Genomic DNA, 23688 nt, shown 5'->3' on the forward strand with positions numbered 1-23688 from the left:
AAAAAAAAAAAAAAAAAAAAAAAAAGGTTTATACCTTCATGCTTGGATGTCCTCTTCCACACTGAAGGCTAAATAATATACCTGTATTTAGTTCTTTTGAGGTTTTAAACATTTATTCTCTCAGTTTCATGTTGACTGAGACTATTCTCCCAATAGTTGTCCCATTTGGAAACTGATTTCCCAGCACCACTGACTAAATAGTACTTGACCCCGACCAATTTGAAATGTTGGCTTCCTCAGTATTATATTTGTATTTATCTCTGGGATTACTTGTTTCCATTCTCTTCCACTGATGTTATTCTTGTTCTAGTTTTAGATATGTGGCATTACCATGTTTTTCTAAATAGAAGATACTTGCCGGGTGTGGTGGCTCATGCCTATAATCTCACCACTCTGGGACGCCGAGGTGGGTGGATCACCTGAGGTCAAGAGAAGAGTTTGAGACCATCCTGGCCAACATGGCAAAACCCCATCTCTACTAAAAATACAAAAAATTAGCCAGGCATGGTGGCAGACGCCTGTAATCCCAGCTTGAGCTGAGGCAGAATCGCTTGAACCTGGGAGGTGGAGATTGCAATGAGGTGAGAATACACTATTGCACTCCAGCCTGGGCTAGAGCAAGACAGACTGTCTTTAAAAAAAAAGGAAAAAAGAAAAAAGAAAAAGAAAAGACTAAGATTAACTATAAGAAAAAGAAACAAGACGATTGGAAGGTATGGCTTAACTCCAGGTTTTTCTTCAAGAGTTTAGTAATTTTAGGCCGGGTGTGGTGGCTCACACCTATCATCTCAGCATTTTCGGAGGTCGAGGTGGGCGGGTCACCTGAGGTTTGGAGTTTGAGACCAGCCTGGCCAACATGGTGAAATCCCATCTCTACTAAAAGTATAAAAATTAGAAGGACATGGCGGCAGGTGCCTGTAATCCCAGCTACTCAGGGGGTTGAGGCAGGAGAATCACTTGAACCCAGGAGGCAGAGGTTGCAGTGAGATGAGATTGTACCACTGCATTCCGGTGTGGGTGACAGAGAGAGACTCCATCTCAAAATAAATAAAACAAAAAGAGTTTAGTAATTTAAAAAAACGTGAAAAACATCAAGAGGCTGCATACCTTCTTAGGTTCCTATTTCTCCTGTCAGCCAACAATGCTAAAAACAGGGAAGTCATTTCCCGCAACTGCCCTTGTGCAACCTCCCAATTTTTCTTACTAATCGATGATTTATAACATTTGCAACAGTTCACAAGGGCAGGCATGCTGGCACCTTCATCCAAACAGCAGTATTAATATGGTCATTTGCTTTTTCATACAAATGATAAAATGAGAACACAAAATGTAAACGATGATACTAGAAATAACAGAACTGAAGCAAAAATGGAAGTCCTTAGGCATGGCAAAAATGAAATTTCTGGTGTCAAGAATAGGGGAGTTCAAATTAAACTCTTTGACTATCTTCCATGTGAAGAATAAAATCACATGGATGAAATCCATGAAATAGGCTCTGGAAGACCACATCTCAAAGGCAAGGCATAATGTAGCATCGTTTCGTGTTTTAGAGCTACTGCCAGCATAGCTTCCTAGCATCCTTATGGAAGGCAGCGCTCAGCTTTTTGAAGAACGTGGGAGAATAGTCGATCAGCCACACAGCCCTGGGAAAACTACTTCCTGCCAGGCCTCCTTCCCAACGTGAAGAAGAGTCTCTTTTCGTTTTATTTTCTTTTTTCTTGTTTTTTTTGAGACAGGGTCTGACTCCATCACCAAGGCTGGAGTGCAGTGGTATGTCTTGGTTCACTGCAGCCACTGCCTGGCTACTTGGGAGACTGAGACAGGAAAATCATTTGAACCGAGGAGGCGGAGGTTGCGGTGAGCTGAGATTGTGCCACTGCACTCCAGCCTGGGTGACAGAGTCAGACCTTGTCTCAAAGAAAAAAAAAAAAAGTGAACAAAACAATAATTTGTCTATACTAGAAACTATTCTTGTAACTGGATAAATATGTAACATACTGGGGGGAGAAAAAAGAAAAGTCAAAGACAAAAATTCCAAACCTAATTATTTGTATTGTAATTGAGGTTTAAAATATTCTAATTCCATTCATATTTTTAGAATTACCTTATTTACAAAGATAGGGGACTATCAAACTAGTAACAGAATTCAATACACGATGTTTTGGTCAGCTGGCTGGGAAATCCATCCCCATTTTATACCATTATTTCTTTGGCAAAACATGCCTCAAGGTATAAAAAACAGTTGGAACTCAACCCAGTGGTCTCTGTAAACATGCTGGGAACAGATACCAGAGCACTACCACAGAATGATTATATTTGATAAAGTTGATACAATTCTATGATACATACATTGGTTTCTGTCCAACTCTATTCCAGATACTAGGAAAAATCTATGTAACTTATCAGAAACTTGCTGCCCTTCATACGGTGTTTCTCTCTTCCTCAGGAGGGGTACTAGATTTTCATCAAACAGAATCGGGTTTTCTACTTCTATGACCACTTTTCTCCCAAGCAGTATGTACAGGTACACTGCAGCCACATCCTTCTTAGGAGAAGAAGGTAAAAAGTGACTGGAAACATCTAGAGAACATGCAATTTTCAAAATGTTTAATCTTCAATGTATAAAGCACATCCCTGACTGGAATGTTTATTAATCATCACTACTTGAGGAAAGACACTATTCTCCAGAGAAGAAAAACAACATGTCTAAAAAAGTGAATGCAAATAGGAAAAGTGTAACTCTCTAGCAAAAACTAAAGAGCCATTGAGCCCCTCGAATCCTTCTGCCTCAGCTCTTCGCCCTAGTTTGTAGTCTCAGCTACAGGCATGACCGTCGTCGCCTCTATCGCCTGCTTGTAGCTCCCTGCCTGGGATTCCATCTCTTCCCTTCTGTTAAGCTTCTGCCTCAGAGACCGTCTTACCTCACTGCTGACTCTGCTGCCCTGGACTTCTGCAGACGCTCCCATAGTACCCAGGGCCACATGTGGGTGGTTCATTACTTTTTGATTTGATTACACAAACACACTTCCCTAATTATGCAAATATACCCATTAAACTTTACTGCAGTAACAGAAGATTCATCCTCCTAAGTACAGGAAGTATAAAGCTATTCATACCTTCCCTTTTCCCCATTTTCCTCGTAAGAGGTTACCAACGTTCCCAGGTTGGTGGTGCTTCAGGACATTGTCTTGAGTCTACATACATTATAAAATACACATGGAAATAAGCTTGTGATGAGATGAAATCTTATTGTTAGTGAGCAATGACAGGAAGTTACAGAAACTACTAACAGGCCATGGACATTTTTATGTACTGCATATTGATCCACCTCCATCTTTGACTCCATGCTATGGCAGTTCCCCATGTTAGCTGCCTTCTCAAAAAGGCTTTAGCAAATTTATTGTCTCCAACACCTACACCTTCCCCAATACCCTTGTCAATGTGGGAGAATAGGAACTGTGTAAAAGAAAATTTTTTGAGATGGAGTTTTCGCTCTTGTTGCCCAGGCTGGAGTGCAGTGGTGTAATCTCGGCTCACCGGAACCTCCGCCTCCCGGGTTCAAGCGATTCTCCTGCCTCAGCCTCCCAAGTAGCTGGGATTACAGGCACGCGCCACCACGCCCAGCTAATTTTATTTGTAGAGACAAGGTTTCTCCATGTTGGCCAGGTTGGTCTCACTTTACCTCAAGTGACCCGCCCACCTCAGCCTCCCAAAGTGCTGGGATTACAGGTGTGAGCCACCGCACCTGGTGGAACTGTGTACATTTTTACCAATTTGATAGGCAAAAATCTTATGTCATTTCAAAATTTGCTTTTCTCCAATTACCAGCAATGGAATCTTTTGGTCTCTAGGCAACGTCTGCTTTTTCATTTACCTGTGAATTGCTTGTTTATAGTCTCTGCTCCTTGTTGACTGGGTTGCCTGTTTTCCTTACTGATTTGTCAGAATATTCAATGCTTTCTGGATTATTAGTCTCTTCTTTATTCTGTGCTATAATATTTTTTTCCCAGACTGTTGCATACCTTATGGATATCTTTTCTTAACAAAGGCTTTTAACTTTTATGTAGCGAAATTTCTCTTTCTTTGTTGTTTCTCAGTTTTATTCTTACTTCAGGTCTTCCTTATTACTATATTATAAAAAGTACTAAACTAGCTGGAATTTCTATTTTACACAAGAAGAGATAAGATTAGAGCTTTCCCCCACCACCAAATGAACAAACCCTCAAACTTTGTATTGTTCGCAATATCCTATCATCAGAATTAGAGGAAATCCCTGTATTTTCCCCCCAGAATTTTAGTTTTTCTTGTGCATTTTCTTTTTAGACTATTACAGAACACATTATAAAATTTCCTTTTAGGTTACTCTGGAGAAAATTGACAATTTTCTGATAAAAAGTCATCATATCTAGGAAAATTTTCTCAAATTAGTCATTTCGCAGGACTTGAAAAATTTCTGTTAGTTTTATTTACTATTTAAGTATGTTATGTACATTTCAATGTCAATCTAGCAACATGCTTAATTCTTTGATTCACTGATGATATAACTGTCACCTCAAAAATCCTGGAGAATCAAGTGATCAATCGTAACCAGCTAGCAAGTTTGGCAAACTGTTCATGAGGGCTTTGTCACCTTTCTTAAGTTGTCTTTGGCTTGCTTCGGATTGATTTAATGGTACTTAATTTCATGAGGTACAGTCAGCCTGGTAGATCTCACAAACCAAGCACTGGCCCAGGAGCTGACATCCTAGCAGCAAAAGTACATCCAAGTTCCAAGACGCTGATTTCTAATAGCACTCCTCAAAAGGGCCCAGGGCCCTTGGAAGAAATGGCTGATCCCAGGGATAGGGCAGGAAAAGCATAAGATGAGACTCAAGTACCCTCCCATTCCAGAAGGTAAAAAACTGTCCAAAGAATGACATGGACATGTGGAAATGACAGGGAAGCCTGCCGGACAGGGCTTCCAACGGAATGTTTTGCACATTGTAGTAAATAAACATAAAGGCTTTCAACCTATGGAATAAAATAATCTAAGATCACACAGATAAATGAGGGAGGAGGGCAAGCTATTCCTTATGGCAATAAACCAAGTAATAAACAAACAATAACAAAATTAAAAAATCACCATTTGGCAACCACCAGAATAAATGAATGGAGAGGAATTGGCAGTTGCTGAAACTAATGGAGAATGAGCAGGATATTTATACAGTCTCAAAGTATCTTCCCCACAAATGTAACTATGAAAAGGAAGACAGTAACTTTCCAGTGGAGAAACCTGGCCAATAGCATTTAAAGTCAGTTAACATGGCCAGTAATGGCTCAAACTAACAGCATGTGCCTCTGGATAGCACACTCTGATGACAATATAGGCTGGGCGTGGTGGCTCATGTCTGTAATCCCAGCTCTTTGGGAGGCCAAGGTGGGAGGACCGCTTGAGTACAGAAATTCAGGGTTGCAGTGACCTACGACTGCACTACTGCACTCCAACCTGGGCAACAGGGCAAGACCCGGTTTCAAAACAAAACAAAACAAAAAACAGTAATACAACATGTCTGGTGTATTTCTGACAAGCATATAACTTGATCCTTATTATGGGGCAGGGAGAACCCAAAACAATTCAAATAGAAAAACAAGCTACAAAATAAGTGTAAGTGTTCAAGATTAAAGAAAACTAAGGGAACATGATGACTCGATGCAAATGCGTGACTCTGGACATTTTTTGTCTGAGTTACAGAGAACGCTATCGGAACAAACTACTGAATCTAAATGAGGACTAAGATGAGATGGCAGTATTGCATCAATGCTAATTTCTTGATCTGGACATCTACAGTTAGGTAATATCCTTGGTTTTACCGCAGAAGGGGCATATGCGCCTTGCAACTTGCCAAGCGGCATAGTAAAACTATACATACAGGGAGAGAAAAGGATAAGGCAAATGTGGTCAGATGGCAACATTTGGGGACTCTCGGTAAAGGGTTTACGGGAAGTCCTTGCATTATTCTTGCAACTTAATTAAGTGTGAAATTGCCAGAATGAACAAAAACGAAATAAAACAAGCCAGCAGCACAGGACTGGGTAACACTTAACCAAGCAAACAGGCCAACTTTGCATCTCCAGTTACAAAACATTCTCAAACACCATAAAACATCCTATTAATTTGTACTTTGTGATAACGTCACTACAAATAAATTTAGTTTCCTGGTAATTATTTTATTTTTTCGAGACAGGGTCTTGTCCTGTTACCAAGGTTGGAGAGCAATCACAGCCCAATCATGGTTCACTGCAACCTCAAATTCCTGGACTCAAGCGATCCTCCAACCTCAGTCTCATGAGTAGCTGGGACTACAGGTGCACGCCATCACACCTGACTAATTTTTCTAATTTTCTGGAGAGATGGGGTCTCACTATGTCCCCCAGGCTGCTCTCCAACTCCTGGGCTTAAGTGATCCTTCCGCCTCGGCGTCCCAAACTGTTCAGACGACAGCCATCTCGCACAGCCCCTAATAATTATTTCAAGAGTCTGCTAAACACATCAGTTGTAGAGGAGTACTGAGATTACTTGAGATATGCTTTCTGTAATTTTAAAGCATTTTGAATTCATACATTACAGCGGTCACTCTATTTTCAGTTAAAATCTTGATAAAACCTACTGATACGTTTATCGTAGTTGAATATAATTAAGAAAACTTATAGACCTGCCCTATTAGATATCAAAATGTACTGTAAATTTCTAGGATAAAACTGATTACAAGCAGCAAAACAAAATAAATGAGACACAAAAGAACTAGTATTGCATGGCTCCATTTTACATGAAGTTCTAGAACGGATAAAACTAATAGTGAAAGTAATCACAACAGCGACTTTTATTTTTGCAGGGGTGGGGAGGGGATATGCAATGGGAGGGGCAGAAGTTATCTTTCTGATGACAAATGTTTCTTTTCTTTTTTTTTTGAGACAGAGTCTTGCACTGTTGCCCAGGCTGGAGTAAACTGGCAAGATCTCCACTCACTGCAACCTTGGCCTCCCAGGCTCAAGTGATTCTCCTGCCTCAGTCTCCCAGTAACTGGGATTACTGGGATTACCGCCACCATGCCCAGCTAATTTTTGTATTTTTAGTAGAGACGGGGTTTCACCATGTTGGCCAGGCTGGTCTTGAACTCCTGACCTCAGGTGATCTGCCCACCTCAGCCTCCCAAAGTGGTGGGATTACAGGTGTAAGACACTGCACCCAGGCTAAATGTTTCATATTTTGATCCCTACTACCTCACATCACATGCAAAATACATTCTAAATGAATTAAACCTCCAAATGTAAAATGTAAAAATAAAACCATAAATCTTATTCTCTCTATATATAACATAGTGTAACATATACATATATTTTAGACGGAGTTTCACTCGTTGCCCAGGCTGGAGTGCAACAGCGTGATCGCGACTCACTGCAACCTCCGCCTCCTGGATTCAAGCGATTGTCCTGCCTCAGCCTCCCAAGTAGCTAGGATTACAGGCACCGGCCACCACACTCAGACAACTTTTTAATTTTTAGTAGAGATGGGGTTTCACCATGTTGACCAGGCTGGTGTTGAACTCCTGACCTCAGGTGACCCACCCGCCTTGGCCTCCCAAAGTGCTGGAATGACAGGCATGAGCCACCGCACCTGGCCTTGGAGTCCTATTTTTTATAATTTAAAAGCAAAGAAGTCCTTTTAAAGCACAACATAAAATCTAGAAGCCTAGTGATCAAAATACCACAAGTCGAATCAAATGACAGATTAAAACAATAGGAACATTTTATATAGAGTCCTTTTAACTCAATAAGACAAACAACCCAGCACAGAAATCGGCAAAGGGCATGAAAAGGCCGTTCAGACAACACAAATGTCCAATTATCAGAAGCAGTATAATCTGCGAAGAAATGCAAATGAAAGTCTCACCTGCAGAAAAATGCAGATAAATACAATGAAATACTTTTCTTCTATTTAACAGGCAAACAAGGTAAGTTTGATGTTGAGTTGAGTGAAATAGGCACTCTCATCCACTGTTGGGAGGGTACAACCTGTTGGGACAGCTTTTTGTTTTGGTTTTTTTTTTTTTTTGAGACAGCCTCACTCTGTCGCCCAGGCTGGAGCACAGTGGCACTATCTTGGCTCAATGCAACCTCAGCCTCCCAAAGGATAGTTCAAGTTATCCTCTTGCCTTAGCCACCTGAGTAGCTGGGATTATAAGCGCCCACCACCACATCTGGCGAATTTCTGTATTTTTAGTAGAGACGGGGTTTCACCATGTTGGCCAGGCTGATCTTTTGATCCGCCCACCTCAGCCTCCCAAAGTGCTGGGATTACAGGCGTGAGCCACTGAGCTTGGCTGGGACAGCTATTTGTAAACTAGCTATGTGAAAATAAAAGGCCATATCCTTGGACTCTAGAATTTTCCTTTCACTGAGTTATCAAAAATTATATTACTTTGACCACACAAAGGCATTTATCTCTGGTTTGTGCAAACACTGAACTTTGGAAGTACCGAGTGCTAATTGGAAACAAAGATCTCCAAACGTCTAGTAACAAAAAGACTGATGGGCTAAATTGTGGTATATTTACTCATACAGAAGATTATTAGCCTGTTACAAAACAATGAAATTTTGTACAGCAAGATCAGGGGTTTTCAATGAGAAAAATACATGCATACAGGTGTGTGTATATACCCGTATCTTTACTTTTTTCCTTTCTCACTCTGTGCCCAAGCTGGAGTGTAGAAGCACACTCACAGCTCACTGCAGCCTTGACCTCTTGGGCTTAAGCAATCCTCCCACCTTGGCCTCCCTAGCAGCTAGGACTACAGGTGTGTGCCACCATGCCCGGCTCACTGACTTTCAATTTTTTGTTTTTCTAGACACAGGGTCTTGCTCTGTAACCCAGACCTAAGTTTACTTTTAAACATTATACATACACACAAAGTCTGGAGAAGTTTGCCTAATTTTTAGTAGTGGGCTGTTCCCTGACTGTGAAGAAACTTCTGCTTTTTACTCCCATGCAGGTATTTTAAAACTTGCTGGGCACAGTGGCTCACACCTGAAATCTAAGCGCTTTAGGGGACTGAGGTGAAAGCACTGCTTGAGCCCAGGAGTTAAAGGCTGCAGTGAGCCATGACTGCACCACTACACTCCATCTGAGGGACAGAGTGAGAGCCCATCTCAAAAAGAAAACAAAAAGAGCAACAAAAGCCTGTAGCACAAGTACTTGCGTTTATCAGAAGAAAAGGAAAACAACAGAGATCCACAGGCTCTATTTTTTCCTATTACGATTTCTTTCCCCATTGATTTTCCAGGACTCTTTCCCTTGGCAGAAGTTTACTTGAATAAAGGCAAAAACATGCAATATATCATGAGCCACCAAAGTGACTTCGTTCTGCTGTTCTCCCAGCGCTTACCCCAAACACTGTGGCTGACACTGGGGCCCGCCTCTCAGATATTTAAACCCAATACTTCACCACCAAGTATTAGTTATGATCCCATTTAGTTTTGGGCCCCAAGAACCAGGCCTTCAATTACAGGTTGGGCATCCCTATCTGAAGCTCTGAAATCTTCCGAGCACTGACATATCACCACAAATAGCAAATTCCACACCTGATGTGTGGTGGGTTGCAGTCAAAACGTTAGCGAAAGCTTTGTTTCATGCACAAAATTATAAAAAATATGGTATAAAATTATCTTCCAGTATAGAAGAAACAAATTTCTTGTTTAGATTTGGGTCCCAATCCCAAGATTATCTCATTATGCGTATGAAAATACTGCACAAAATCCAAAAAACGAAACCCTTCTGGTCACAAGCATTTCAGATAGGGAAAACTACATGAACCAAGAGAACATTCGGTCCACAAGCCCAGCTTCAGCTGATTCTTTCTTTTGTGGGGATGGAGTCTTGCCGTCACCCAGGCTGGAGTGCAGTGGCATGATCTGGGCTCACTGCAACCTCCACCTCCTGGGTTCAAGCAATTCTGCCTCAGCCTCCCGAGTAGCTGGGATTACAGGTGCCCGCCACCATGCCTGGCTAATTTTTATATTTTTAGTAGAGATGAGGTTTCATCATGTTGGCCAGGCTGGTCTCCAATTCCTGATTGGAGATCAGGTGATCAGCCCGCCTCAGCCTCCCAAAGTGCTGGGAGTACAGGCGTGAGCCATGGCGCCCTGCCTTTGCTGATTCTTAAGCCATTAATTGAGTGTTACCAAGTTAAACCATTGAAGGGGAAAGAAACATAAACAAGATACAGCCCTAGTCCTCAACAATCTGGTCTTGACAGAAGGCAAGATGACATAAATATTAAACCAAGGTATAAGGAACTATGCCACGGGAAGACAGAGGATCCAAGGAGACAAGTTGCTATTGGTGGGATGGATCAGTTGTCTTTTGAGGAACTAGGTCTCTAAGGCAGACAGATGGGGAAGGGTGGGCAGAGCGACGTCACAGAGAACCAGGAGAGTAAATCATTTGTTTGGGGCCTATTGAAAGCACAGGGTGGCCGGGCGCGGTGGCTCAAGCCTGTAATCCCAGCACTTTGGGAGGCCAAGACGGGCGGATCACGACGTCAGGAGATCGAGACCATCCTGGCTAATACGGTGAAACCCCGTCTCTACTAAAAAAAATACAAAAAATTAGCCGGGCGAGGTGGTGGGCGCCTGTAGTCCCAACAACTCGGGAGGCTGAGGCAGGAGAATGGCGTAAACCCGGGAGGCGGAGCTTGCAGTGAGCTGAGATCTGGCCACAGCACTCCAGCCTGGGCGGCAGAGCGAGACTCCGTCTCAAAAAAAAAAAAAAAAAAAAAAAAAAAAAAGAAAGCACAGGGTGTGGGGGATGGGCGAGAGAGATCTGGGTAAGACGGTGAGAGTCATGTCATGTGGAATGTGACTTTTACTGTATAAACAGGTTTTTTTTTTTTTTTTTGAGATGGAGTCTCGCTCTGTCGCCCGGGCTGGAGTGCAGTGGCCGGATCTTGGCTCACTGCAAGCTCCGCCTCCCGGGTTTAAGCCATTCTCCTGCCTCAGCCTCCCGAGTAGCTGGGACTACAAGCGCCCGCCACCTCGCCCGGCTAGTTTTTTGTATTTTTTAGTAGAGACGGGGTTTCACTGTGTTAGCCAGGATGGTCTCGATCTCCTGACCTCGTGATCCGCCTGTCTCGGCCTCCCAAAGTGCTGGGATTACAGGCTTGAGCCACCGCGACCGGCCCTGTATAAGCAGTTTTTAAAAGAAATGTTAAAGTGACAGTTCTGTTTTGGCCAAGTGATATTTAAAAGGGATGTTATTTTCTACAAGTCCAAGCAATAGGAGGCTCAGGCAGTCCTACTTTGTGGACTCCAGGTTCGAGTTCAGTGGTGCCATGATAGCTCAGTGCAGCCTTGAACTCCTGGCTTCAAATGATCCTCCCGCCTCAGCCTCCCAAGTAGCTGGGAAAAACAGGCGTGCCTCGATGCCTAGTTACTTTTTTTTTTGGTGGTGGATAGAGGCAGGCCAGGCTGGTCTCAAACTCCTAGATTGAAACTATTCTCCTGCCTTGGGTTCCCAAAGTGTTGGGATTACAGGTGTGAGCCACTGTGCCCAGCAATTTTTTTTTTTTTTTTTTTTTTTTTTAAAGAGACTGGGTCTTGCTCTGTCACCCAGGCTGGAGTGCAGTGGTGCAATCATAGGTTGCTGCAGGCTTGAGCTCCTGGGCTCAAGTGATCCCCCTCCTGAAACTCCCAAGTAGCTGGGACCACAGGTGCATGCCATCATGCCTGGTTAATTTCTTTTTGGTGGAGATGGGGGTCTCCCTGTGTTGCCCAAGTTGATCTCAACCTCCTGGGGTCAAGTAATCCTCCCGGCTCAGCCTCCCAAGCAGCTGGGACCACAGATGCATGCCACCACACCTGGCCTTTAAAAGTTTTTTTTGTAGAGCTGGGTTTTGCTATGTTGCCCAGGCTGGTCTTGAACTCTCAGGCTCATGTGATCCTCCTACCACAGCCCCGAGTCGCCTGGGATTACAGGCACACGCCACTGTGACTGACTCCTGAAAGACTCCTTACTTAAAGACTGCTGACAATCTACAGAGGAAAATGAATAAGGGGCAAATACTCCTTCCATCCTGTTAGAATTCCCAGATACCAAGGAAACAAAACACAGTAGAGATCTTTAAAGAAAATGCAAAGCTTCGCTGAAGGCTCCCAGTTCAGAGTGGTTCACAAGGTTCACAGACAAGTAAACGAGGCACATTAGCAATGAATTTGTTTTGAAGAAAGCACTTAACATGAAGCTTGCTTATGAAATCCTCCATACCTTTGCTGGACCTCTTTGATGTTTTCTTGTTTCCTTCAGAGGTAATTTCAATTTCGTCAGGATTACCACCTTCATCTTCAATTGCCTAAAAAGAAGGGAAAAGTAAAGTTGATCCAAAAAGCCAGCACACACACTGCTTTCAGAGAGCCTTCAGGTGACAAGGAAACTGTATTTTAAGATCAAAAGCTGCTGCCGCCCTCACCGCCCAGGGCCTGTGGCCCATCCACTCATCTGTTATCTTGCTCTACACTGGAGACCGACTGACGCCACCAGTTCTTAGCTGGGTGGTCCCAGGCGGGTTTACTTAGGTGCTCAGTTTTTGCTTCTTCCTCCGGAACATGCGGCTAATAATAATATAGTACTTACCCTAGAAGGCTGTTGTGAGGATTCTATTAGCCATGAAAAGGAAGCACTCAACAAACAGTAGGCTTATCTGGTTCATCTTCTTCCTAAGCCCAGAAGAACTCAAAAAGGGAAAGGCACACTCTCCAATTTCTTCTGACTTTACTCACAAAATACTCTTTAACCCTCCAGGGACTGCCTCCACACCGTGCCTGTACTCAGTACTGTGTGGATGGAATACTAACGCTCACTGGTTGGGATCCTACTGCGTGTTACACACGAGACCAGTCACGACATGCATGACCTCATCCGATCCCCGTCATGTACATTCACGACTGACTCCAATACCTCATTCTCAACCACAACATGACTGCGCCTCATCAGATATTAACAATTTCTTGGCACGCCCAGCCTCCCACCCCAGGACTCTGTCATTCACTTCAACAATGCCCATCCTCAGCACAGTGCCTGGCATCAACTAAGCCATCAGTACAGAACCTGTCAATCATGATGATATCCCTAGAAACTTAGCTTCAGGTTAAGTTTTACTGATAACTTTTCCAGTCTTTACTCTCCTGTCCCATGAGCACAAGTTTTGTTCACATCATTTCACGTACTGTTTTATTTGCAGAGGTTTGGAACCCTCAAAGTTTCCCAGGTGGGTAAGTCTGAATTGAGATAGGGCCTGGGGGTTCCACAACTCATCTTGACCAGCAGCAACAAAAATCTCTCCTCTCAGAAGCCAGAAAAGGGACTGAAGTTCTTTCCTGGGATCAAGGAAAAGTACAATCACCAAGTCCCTCATCCTTTTCCCGGGGACAGGCAATTCTGAAACACCACCAGGAAAAGAGAAGCAATGCCCTAGGCAGGTGTTTCGCTTCCCCTTTTGCTCTTTTGTCCTTTCTGGAAAAAATAAACCCAGAAAGGGACAACAACAGGATGACAGAAACGGGAAGAGAACGAGATCAGAAAACTCCAGACTGGCTTGGGTGAGTAGCAGACAGGGATATGGGCTGTTGGTATTCGTATTTTGGGACCACATCTTGAAGAAAACGAAAAGGAGGAGAAGGAAGAAGGAACAAATCTGTGCTCTCAGAGATGACAGTGAGTGACGGGAAGTCTCAGTCACCAGCTTGACAGGAAGGTTCAGGGCCATCACAGCAGCTTTTCAGGCTTATGGACCGTCCGGGGAGAAAAAAAGGATAAAGCCTCTTAATTCGGCTTAGCTGATGGGAGACCCTGGTGGCAGGGGCACCACACCTGACCAGCCGCCAATCTCCACTGTCTGCGTTTTCTCTGGGTAAATATGTAGATCAATGAACTTCCTGCCTTGTCTGAGTAAAGAGAGAATCCATAGTGAAAAGAAACACAAGTTTGAGCTTTTAAAAGGCCCATGTGACTCTGGCCAAGACAACTATCCACTCGAGCTCAGGGGTTCTCATCAGGAAAAAAAAAAAAAAATCTCTACTTCTCATCACCAATTAATAATAAAGCCCTGCGATCTCGGTAGTTCCGGAGCCAGGATGGTGGAATGTCGTCACCAGCCCCGCCGCCTGCAGGGCCTGGGAGGGTGGGCGGCCAGGCGGAGCGACTACAGGGGAGAGGTCCCAGAGTAGCCAGGTGGAAGAAATGCAGAGAAAGAAACGGACAGGAATAAGGAAACCGCAGGCGGCTAACCTTTACTTGACTCTCTGCTTTTCCAAGGGATCCCTTTGAATCCCCCAAGGTAGGCGTTAGAGCCCCCGATCTGCCAATGAGGACTCGTGGTGGCACAGGGAGAAGGGAATCGTGATGGCAACCACACACCCAAGTGTTTACATGCGCCAGGCAGCACGCCAAGCCTGCTCCACGCAACCTTATTTAATCCCCAAACCAAAGTCCTATTGCTTTTTTTCTTCTTACAAAGAGGGGGAAAAAAAAAAAGACTCAGAAGGGGTTCAAGGTCTTCTATGTCCAAGATCAGGCCACGGAGAGCTGGCAGGGTTCCCGAGTCCAGAGAGACTGATGGACCAGGGGAAGGCTCTGCCCGCCTCCCGGGCAGTTCTGAGGCTGGTTTCAAGTCCACCCCAGGTCCCCCCTCATTTCCCATTTCGGGTCGCTACCGCCAATCCCACTCTTCCTTCCTGCTCTGTTACTTCACCGGGCGAGTCCCGGCAGACCGGGAAAACGGGGTTGCGGTCGCTTTCTCAGTTTTTCCCTTTGAGTATGTCCTACGGGTGTCTCCTTTGAAAATCTGCCCCGATTCAGGCTGGTCGGTCCCCCGTGGGTCACAAAATCTCTTCCGTGGGGAAACCAAGCAGCAGGCCCAGGAATCCCACGGCCTGGGTTCAAATCCCGACGCCGCCCGTCCTCGGCCGGGTGACCTTGGCCGAGTCCCTTCCCCTCGCCTAGGAAGTGAGGGTTTCAGGGTCTCCCCTCCAGGTACGGAGGTGGGGACGAGACGAGGGGAGAACCCTCCCCTCGGGGGACGATGTCACCCGTCACCGCTTCTCCTGCACGCGCGCCGTTTTTCTGGTTCTCCCGGCCCCAATGCGGCGTTACTATTTGAACCCAGGCCCAGCCGGCCAAGGAACTCTCGCCGGGACCTGGGAAGAGCCGGGGGACGCGATAACATCAGGTCCGGGGAGGCCGCGAACGGGGCCGGGGGCGGACGCCAGGGCCCGCGAGCCACCGTCGCGGCCAAGAGGATCCCAGACCCACCCTGTGCCCCCCCTCGGGGCCCCAAATCCACCTTCTTCAGCCGCTCCATCAAAACGCTCTTGTTGCCGCTCGAGTCCACATTCCGTTTCCTCAGCTCCGCCCGCAGATCGATCACTCGCAGGTCGCTGAGGCGCCGCGTTCCGGTCTCTGACGAGGCGGAGCTCAGAGCCGCCGCGCCCGCCGCTCCAGAATCTCCTAGGCCCGACAGAGTCTCCGCCATTCCAGGGACCCTGGCTCCGCCGCCCACTTTCCACAGAACCGGGCCGGTTTTATCAGGCTCCTAGCACAAAATGGCGCCGCCTGCGAGGGAACCGCTCCAGTCGCCCCGGCGCGCCTCGCTTCTGCGCAGGCGCACCAAGCGCAGGCTCGACTATCCCGGTTGCAATTGCACATGCGCAGTGAGAACAACGCGGGGATGTGCGCAGTCGCGTTGCGTCTCGTCAGCCTCCCGCCGGGAACTGCCGGGACGCATGCGAGCTGCAGATTCGGCGCCTGCGCGTGGTGCCGGTGAACGCGCGGTTGGTCGACGCGCGAGCGTCCTTGCTGCTAACTACGCTTGTGAGGCGGTGCGCGTGCGCGTGCGCGGCCGCAAAGCGGGGCGGGAGGAAACGAGTGCGTTTTCCTCTTAGGCGGCGCCATTTTGTGTTCAGAGCCGCTCCAGCTGCCGGCGGTGTGCGGCTGAGTCGGTGGCGAAGACGGGAACGCAACGATGGCGGAGACTCTGCCCGGGTCGGGCGACTCGGGCCCTGGCACGGCTGCTTTCGGCCCGGGCGTTGCGGAGACTGGGACGAGGCGACTCAGCGAGCTGCGGGTGATCGATCTGCGGGCGGAGCTGAAGAAGCGGAACCTAGACACGGGCGGCAACAAGAGCGTCCTGATGGAGCGGCTCAAGAAGGTGAGGCGGAGCGGGGCACGGGGGTGGCGCAGGAGGTTCGGGCACGCCCCCGCCAGCGCCTGTCACCGCGGCTCCCGGACCCGGGGCGCCCCGGGGCCCGACCCGCGTCTTGGCCGACGCCGACTCGAGGTGTCGGGCACACAGGGGGCCGGCTGTGTGACCTTGGCCCGTTACCGCCCCTCTCTGTGCCTTCCTTCCTATTCTCCTTCTACCTTTTCTCTTTAAGCGCGCTCAGCGTCCGGTCTTCTCGGCTACCAGGGCGGCCCCGGGACCCCTCCTGGGGCTCCCTTTCGAGCCTTGGCTGTGTGACCTTGGGCAGGTGCCTTTTTCTCTGTGCCTCAGTTTCCTCCTCCGGAGAATGGGTGTCTGGCGGACTCCTGAGCTTTTACAGGAAAGGGGGCGGTGCTTGTTCTTGCCCCAGGGCCTTGGCATTTACGAAGCTGTCCACCCGTGTCCCCCAGATCTCGTGGCCGGCCCCTTGTCATTTCGGGTGTGCCTGAGACATCACCTTCCCGAGCGCCCTCCCTAATGCGCCGCCCCACCTCCTTGCCAGCTCATTCTGCGTTTATGTCGCACCTCGCTGAATGCAGGGGCTAAATGCAAAATATTAAGGGGTTGGGGATTGTCTGTCTCCGCAACTGGAACAAACTCCTTCAGCATAGGGAGGGAGGGAGCTTGTGGGTGCCTAGTCCTGGACCCGGCAGGTGGCAGGCACTGAGGGAATCTCCCCAGGGTGGCTGCTGTTCCTCCTCACCAGCGGTGGCCAGCCCTTCACCGAGGCCGGGCCAAGTGCAGCCTCTCTGTTCTGATTTGTCCCATCATAGAACTTTAAAGTCGAAGGTTGGGCAGTGTCGAGTTGCCGTTTTGGAACTGGTCCTTGACCCCAGTTCTGGAGCTCCTGCTCACAGCCTCCCTCTCCTTTGTCATTTGGACCCAGAGAGACCCAAGCTGTGCGGGATTCCTCCTCCGCCTTTTGGGCTTGCGGCCCAGATAGCTGACCCGGAGTTGCTCTCTACAAGGACGCGTTTGCCTTTGTTTCATGGGAGGTTGTTACTTGTAAGGAACAGTGTGTGCCCTGCAGCTCTTAATCATGTTGTAAAACTCATCTGTCCCTAATAGGCGGTTAAAGAAGAGGGGCAAGATCCTGATGAAATTGGCATCGAGTTAGAAGCCAGCAGCAAGAAGTCAGCCAAGAGATGTGTTAAAGGTATTTACTTGTACGTATGATGCTTGGGGCTTGAGTGTTTAGCGAATTTAGAGAAATGGTGTGTAGTGCTCTTCCCGCCCTCTAGGCTGGGAGAACTTCTCTGGTCCTCGGTGTCTCCCACTAAGAGTTAGCTTTGCTCATCACCACCTAACAAGTAGCTGTGTCAAGGGCACAGGGAGGAGGAAAGAGATGGACGGGTGCCGAGTGCAATTAAAATATACGAAAAACGTTTCAGCTTCTGCCATTGGGATTAAAAGTCAACTAGAGAAAGACAAGCTCTTAAAGCTACTTCTACGGGTCTGAGGAACCAAATGTACCTACTTGGCTTCCTTCCTGGTTCAAAAAAGAGGTCTTAACGCAAGGAAAAGGACACCAACCCGAGACTGAATAGAACTCAGCTGGCCGGGCGCGGTGGCTCAAGCCTGTAATCCCAGCACTTTGGGAGGCCGAGACGGGCGGATCACGAGGTCAGGAGATCGAGACCATCCTGGCTAACACGGTGAAACCCCGTCTCTACTAAAACTACAAAAAACTAGCCGGGCGACGTGGTGGCACCTGTAGTCCCAGCTACTCGGGAGGCTGAGGCAGGAGAATGGCGTGAACCCGGGAGGCGGAGCTTGCAGTGAGCTGAGATCCGGCCACAGCACTCCAGCCTGGGTGACAGAGCGAGACTCTGTATCAAAAAAAAAAAAAGAACTCAGCTTTGCTAGGGTCCAGAATAGATTGTTGGGGTATTTGCACTCAGCCTATTTTTTTTTACTATTATGGTTTTTGAATGTGAAGATTTAATTCACAAGACCGTTAAATTTATCAGGTTAAGGTGTGCAATTCAGTGCTTCCTAGTGCATACACAAGGCTCTGTGACCACCGCCACCATCTCCTTCTGGATTTTCACCGCCCCAAAAGGAAACCCGGTCCTCATTAGAAGTTAGTTGCCTTACTTTTCTCCCTCCAGCCCCTGGCAACTACTAATCCATGTTCTGTCCGCATAGATTTGCCTATTGTGGATATTTCACTTAGATGGAATTGTACAACATACAGCCATTGGTATCAGCTTTCACTTAACGTAATGCTTCAAGTTCATCTGTGTTGCAACATGTATTGACACTTCATTCCTGTTTATGGCTGATAACAGTTATTTTTGGAAGCACTGAATTCCATAAAACTTTGAAGCTTTGAATATCCCAATTGGTATTGTCCTCATCGTTAGGTTTTATGGTGATTAGGATAATATAATTTATCCTTATTATATTATATTATAATAATATAATAAAATTTAGGTTTTCTGTGCAGGGGGCCTGTTTTCTTGGAAAAGTGCTAAATTCAGGCAGTGGAGGATCGGTGCTTAGAAAATAGAAATTGTGCATTTTTAACAATTTCATTGTTTTTTTAACAACGTTTTCTTAATGTGTTTCATAACACATTAACTGTTTAAAACGTGTGCATGTGGTTTGAAAGGTTAAATCTTTTAGTTAGGTTGCATAAGAGCTTGAAGTTAAAGTTTACTTTTGAAACATGGATGTGTTTTTACTGTTCTTGTGACTGTCTGTGTTTCAGCTAGAAGGCCTGACTGCCTGTGCAGATTCAGAATGTGAGAGACTGGTCTACAGCAGGAAATACAGTTTATCTCTTTTGCTTAGGTGTTAACTTATGCATCATGATTCGAATTTTTTTTTTAATGGTTGGGGCAAAACTGCCTTAACAATGAAAGCTTAAAGTTTTTTGTATGTTAGGGTGCCCCTCATTTTAAAACTAAAGTTCAAGACTTACTCAAACGTATCCTTGGTTTTAGCAGGCTTTTAACAGGGAATTTTTTTTTTTTTTTTTTTGCCGATGGAGTTTCACTCTTGTTGCCCAGGCTGGAGTGCAGTGGTGCCGTCTGGATTCACTGCAACCTCTACCTCCCGGTTCAAGCGATTCTCCTGCCTCAGGCTCCCCAGTAGCTGGGATTACAGGCGCCCGCTGCCATGCCTGGCTAATTTTTTGTATTTTTAGTAGAAACGTGGTTTCACCATGTTGGCCAGGCTGGTCTCAAACTCCTGACCTCAGGTGATCCACCCGCCTGGGCCTCCCAAAGTGCTTGGATTACAGGCATGAGCCATCGCGCCTGGCCTAGCAGGGATCATTTCTAATGATCTTTGCATCATTAGAAAAACTAAACTTTAGCTGAGTGCTTTGAAGACCTGCCTGAATGTCTAGATTAAAGCTTAGGTCGATTCAAAACTACTTGGAGTTAGTGTTTTGACAGGAAAGCTTGGATGATAAAGTTCGTCTGTTGCTTTAAAAATGATACATGTAGCCTCGGCTCTAGTGAGGATTAGAAGGGCTTCTGATACCTTCCCATTCCTTTTTCAGAGAAGTAACCAAGCCCAGAGAGAGCCCAGGTCTTCATGTGGAGCTCAGCCCCTGCAGGCCTCATCTTCCATCCTGAGCTGTTGCTGTTCTCTAGAGGTGTCAGGGCACCTGGCTAATGGATAAAGCGCAAGTGCCTTAGGACTTTGTGGTTGCAGTTAGAGCCTGTGATTACATACAGCTGTTAGATCAGGAGACACTCAGTTACTTTTCTTTTCGAGCACTATGCAGCAGCGTTCAGTTGAGTCCAAAGTTGGACTCATTCTGGGAACTCACCAGTAACTGCTTTGTTGCAAGAATTGAAGCAGCCAAACTTGTTGAGGGAAAGTGTCCTCATTATAAATCAGAGTAAGAGTCTTCACCAAAATTAGGAGTCCTAGGCAACATTGTAGGTGGGTTTGGAAAAAATAAAACCTGGATGAAAAATTTAAGTTTTAGATGCCATGTGGGATTAAAGTTGGATTTTCTTACATCTGTGTCCCTGACAGCGGCAGCTTTTCGTTGGCCAATGCCAGGTGCTGGGGATTGGGGCGTCGCCTGTCTACGCCACATTAGCTTTTCGGTGATGCTCTATGGTCAGCATTTCTCCTATTTCCGTTCTATGTGGGCACTGCAGGCTACTATTTAGGGCCTAGAAATTGGGTGCAATTACCAAACATTTTTAGACAACGTATTTCAGAAGGATATGCTGTGTTTAGATGTCATGGGAAGTGGGACAGCTGAGTTTCAGAGTGCCAGCTTTGGAGCTCAACCAAATTCTCATGTGTCAAACGCAGATCATAAAACCTGCTAGCGTTGTTAGGCGTCTTAAATGATAGACTGGAAAAAGCTCACGTTGCGAGACATGCAATTAAACTGCATTTCTTGAGTGATTATTGATAACAGTGGTGAGTGAGACTCTTAAGGTGTAGACCCTGCAGGTTTTTTATGTTTAATTTTCTTTTTTGAACAATTTTTGGAAGTAATACTTTTAGATAATTTGGAAAATGTAAAAAGTATGCATGTGAAAATAAAATTCTCTCTAATTTTACCCCTGAGTATTTTAACTCTTGTTGGTGATTATCTTAGCCTTATCCACCTGGATTTTATAAACATATCCTCGCATATACGCTCTTATGGATACAAATAGACACCGGCTTTTAAGAAACGTGTATCTTTTTTTCTGTTTGATTTTTCTTTATGGGTGTGTGTGTGAGAGAGACACGGTCTTACTCTGTTGCCCACAGTGGAGGGCAGTGGCATGATCATGGCAGCCTCAAGCTCCCAGGCTCAGAGCACTCACCCACCTCACCCTTGCCAGTAGTTGGGAGTACAGGTGCATAACACCATGTCTGACTAATTTTTGTATTTTTGATGGAGATGAGGTCTCACTGTGTTGCCTGAACTTGTCTCTTAATTCCTGGGCTCAAGCGATTCACCTGCATTAGCCTCCCAACATGCTGGGATTACAGGCGTGAACCACCGTGCCCACACTGTGGGCATTTTTTCTGTTTCATTAAGTATTCTTTAAAAGCATACATTCTTTAAACATTGTGAGACATTGGATGATGTCCCACAGGGTTTCTCAGTATTGGCACTTGACAATTTGTGCCGTATAATTCTCTGTGGTTGGGGAGTATCCTTTGCATTGTAGGGTCGTGACCAGTGTCACTAGCTGCTGATGCTAATGGCATTCTCCCAAGTCGCGACAACCAACAGTGTCTCCAGACATTGCCTGCCATTCCCCACTGTTGTGAACTACATCTGAATGAAAATGTGCTGTAATTTGTTTCCCTTTTGGGTGTTTAACAGGTACAATAAGACAGATATCTATGTTTCAGACTCCTTGTCAGATACCCTAAGACTCAAATTCCTGGAATAAAGGATGTGCACATTAGTAAGGTTTTTGACACATAAGGAGCCTCAAGTTTATTCTCAAGGTTTCCACTCTTGGTCCCCTCCAGCCTCCTTTTGCAATACCTAGCAGAATTCTATCAAATAGTCATTTTGTGGTCACAAAACCCAGGATGATTCTCGACTTTATGGCAGCCTGTGCCTTTTGCCTTGGGAGGAAAAAAAAGTTTTTGAGCTGAAAAATGACGAAGACTTACTTGAAATGGGTGGAATATAGGGAGAGCCAGCAAATCACTAACTCAATATGTTATTTTATGTTGCAATTCGTCGGTTACTAGATGGGTATTGTATTTTTGTTGTTGTTGTTGGTTGAAAATGCCTGGTTTTATCCTTTGTTCATTTTTTTGTGATTTTTTTTCTTAGGTTTGGAGTGTTTTTGAAATATTTGGAAACTTAGATATTTTGTGGTAAATCAGACTACTCTGATAATCTAACAGGAATCCTAGATTTTCATCTCCCTATTGATGTATTACTTAGAACACCAATTGAGGCTGGGCGCCGTGGCTCATGCCTATAATCCCAGCACTTTGGGAGACCGAGGCGGGTGGATCACGAGGTCAGGAGTTCAAGACCAGCCTGGCTAATATGGTGAAACCCTGTCTCTACTAAAAATAGAAAAATTAACTGGGTTTGGTGGTAGACGCCTGTAGTCCCAGCTGCTGGGGAGGCTGAGGCAGGAGAATCGCTTGAACCCGGGAGGCGGAGGTTGCAGTGAGCTGAGATCATGCCACTTGCACTCCAGCCTGGGCGACACAGTGAGACTCCATCTCAAAAAAAAAAAAAGAAAACAAATTGAGACAAAATTATGTGTGACAGGAGAGAGAAGACTTTTAGTTTCTCTTGTAATGTGTTCTGTTATAAGATTGAAATCTATTCTGCATAAACTAATTATGAGGTAGAACTTGAGTGTTAATCTGATTGAACAATTATTCTGTAATTAGGACTGAAGATGGAGGAGGAAGGCACAGAAGATAACGGCCTGGAAGATGATTCCAGAGACGGGCAGGTAAGTGATGTCAGGGTAGAGACGACAAGCAGCAGCTCCCTGTCCTGGTCCAGGTGGTCGTTAACAACTCTTCTTCCTCTTTACAGGAGGACATGGAAGCAAGTCTGGAGAACCTGCAGAATATGGGCATGATGGACATGAGTGTGCTAGATGAAACTGAAGTGGAGAATAGCAGTGCTCCAGATTTTGGGGAGGATGGCGCGGACAGTCTTCTCGATTCCTTTTGTGATAGTAAAGAATACGTGGCTGCACAGCTAAGACAGCTCCCGGCTCAGCTCCCAGAGCATGCTGTAGGTAACTTGGAGACACAGCGGGTTGTGCCCGTAGCCCCGAGGCACCTGGCGCTCGCGTGCTGCTCATGTGAGGGAGAACACAGCTAAACCGCCGTGAACACATAGTTCAGTGTCTAAACCCTGCTGTTAAACCATGTCCATTTAAACGCTGTGTAGGTCAGGGATTAACTAATAGATAGCTTTTCTGTAGTACTGGGGAGTGTTTTTATAATTGGCTGGGAGACACTTTGAAAGCATGCAGTAAGTCATAAAATAGAAAGCTCTGACATAAAAGATTTTCGTTTTCTGAGATGGAGTCTCACTGTTACCTAGGCCGGTCTTGAACTCTTGGGCTCCAGTGATCCTCCTGACTAGCTAGGCTTATTGGCACAGGCCACAGTGCCCAGTAAGTTTTTTCCCTGAAAAAAATAGTTTTAAGAAACAGAGGCCGGGTGCGGTGGCTCAAGCCTGTAATCCCAGCACTTTGGGAGGCCGAGACGGGCGGATCACGAGGTCAGGAGATCGAGACCATCCTGGCGAACACGGTGAAACCCCGTCTCTACTAAAAAATACAAAAACTAGCCGAGCGAGGTGGCGGGCGCCTGTAGTCCCAGCTACTTGGGAGGCTGAGGCAGGAGAATGGCGTAAACCCGGGAGGCGGAGCTTGCAGTGAGCTGAGATCCAGCCACTGCACTCCAGCCTGGGCGACAGAGCGAGACTCCG

The 23688-nt window shown here is 46.0% G+C and overlaps 2 protein-coding genes across 2 annotated transcripts in view; one reads left to right on the top strand and one right to left on the bottom strand.

The window, feature by feature from the left end:
• Window positions 1–15726, bottom strand: part of SAFB (scaffold attachment factor B) — a 46881-nt gene extending 31155 nt beyond the window's left edge. Inside the window, 2 exon segments of the mRNA XM_017847182.1 lie at window positions 12299–12383; window positions 15372–15726. Of these exon segments, the coding sequence (XP_017702671.1) occupies window positions 12299–12383; window positions 15372–15560 (274 nt within the window). The 5' untranslated portion in view covers window positions 15561–15726.
• Window positions 15727–15762: 36 nt separating this feature from the next.
• Window positions 15763–23688, top strand: part of SAFB2 (scaffold attachment factor B2) — a 40786-nt gene continuing 32860 nt past the window's right edge. The window contains exons 1-4 of the mRNA XM_017847144.1: window positions 15763–16235; window positions 17355–17442; window positions 22629–22693; window positions 22780–22983. Coding sequence (XP_017702633.1) covers window positions 16050–16235; window positions 17355–17442; window positions 22629–22693; window positions 22780–22983 — 543 coding nt within the window. The 5' untranslated portion in view covers window positions 15763–16049. The remainder of the gene's footprint in view (window positions 16236–17354; window positions 17443–22628; window positions 22694–22779; window positions 22984–23688) is intronic.

The sequence above is a fragment of the Rhinopithecus bieti genome, unplaced genomic scaffold (genome assembly GCF_001698545.2).
Source record: "Rhinopithecus bieti isolate Rb0 unplaced genomic scaffold, ASM169854v2 scaffold_28055, whole genome shotgun sequence".
NCBI classification, from domain to species: domain Eukaryota; kingdom Metazoa; phylum Chordata; class Mammalia; order Primates; family Cercopithecidae; genus Rhinopithecus; species Rhinopithecus bieti.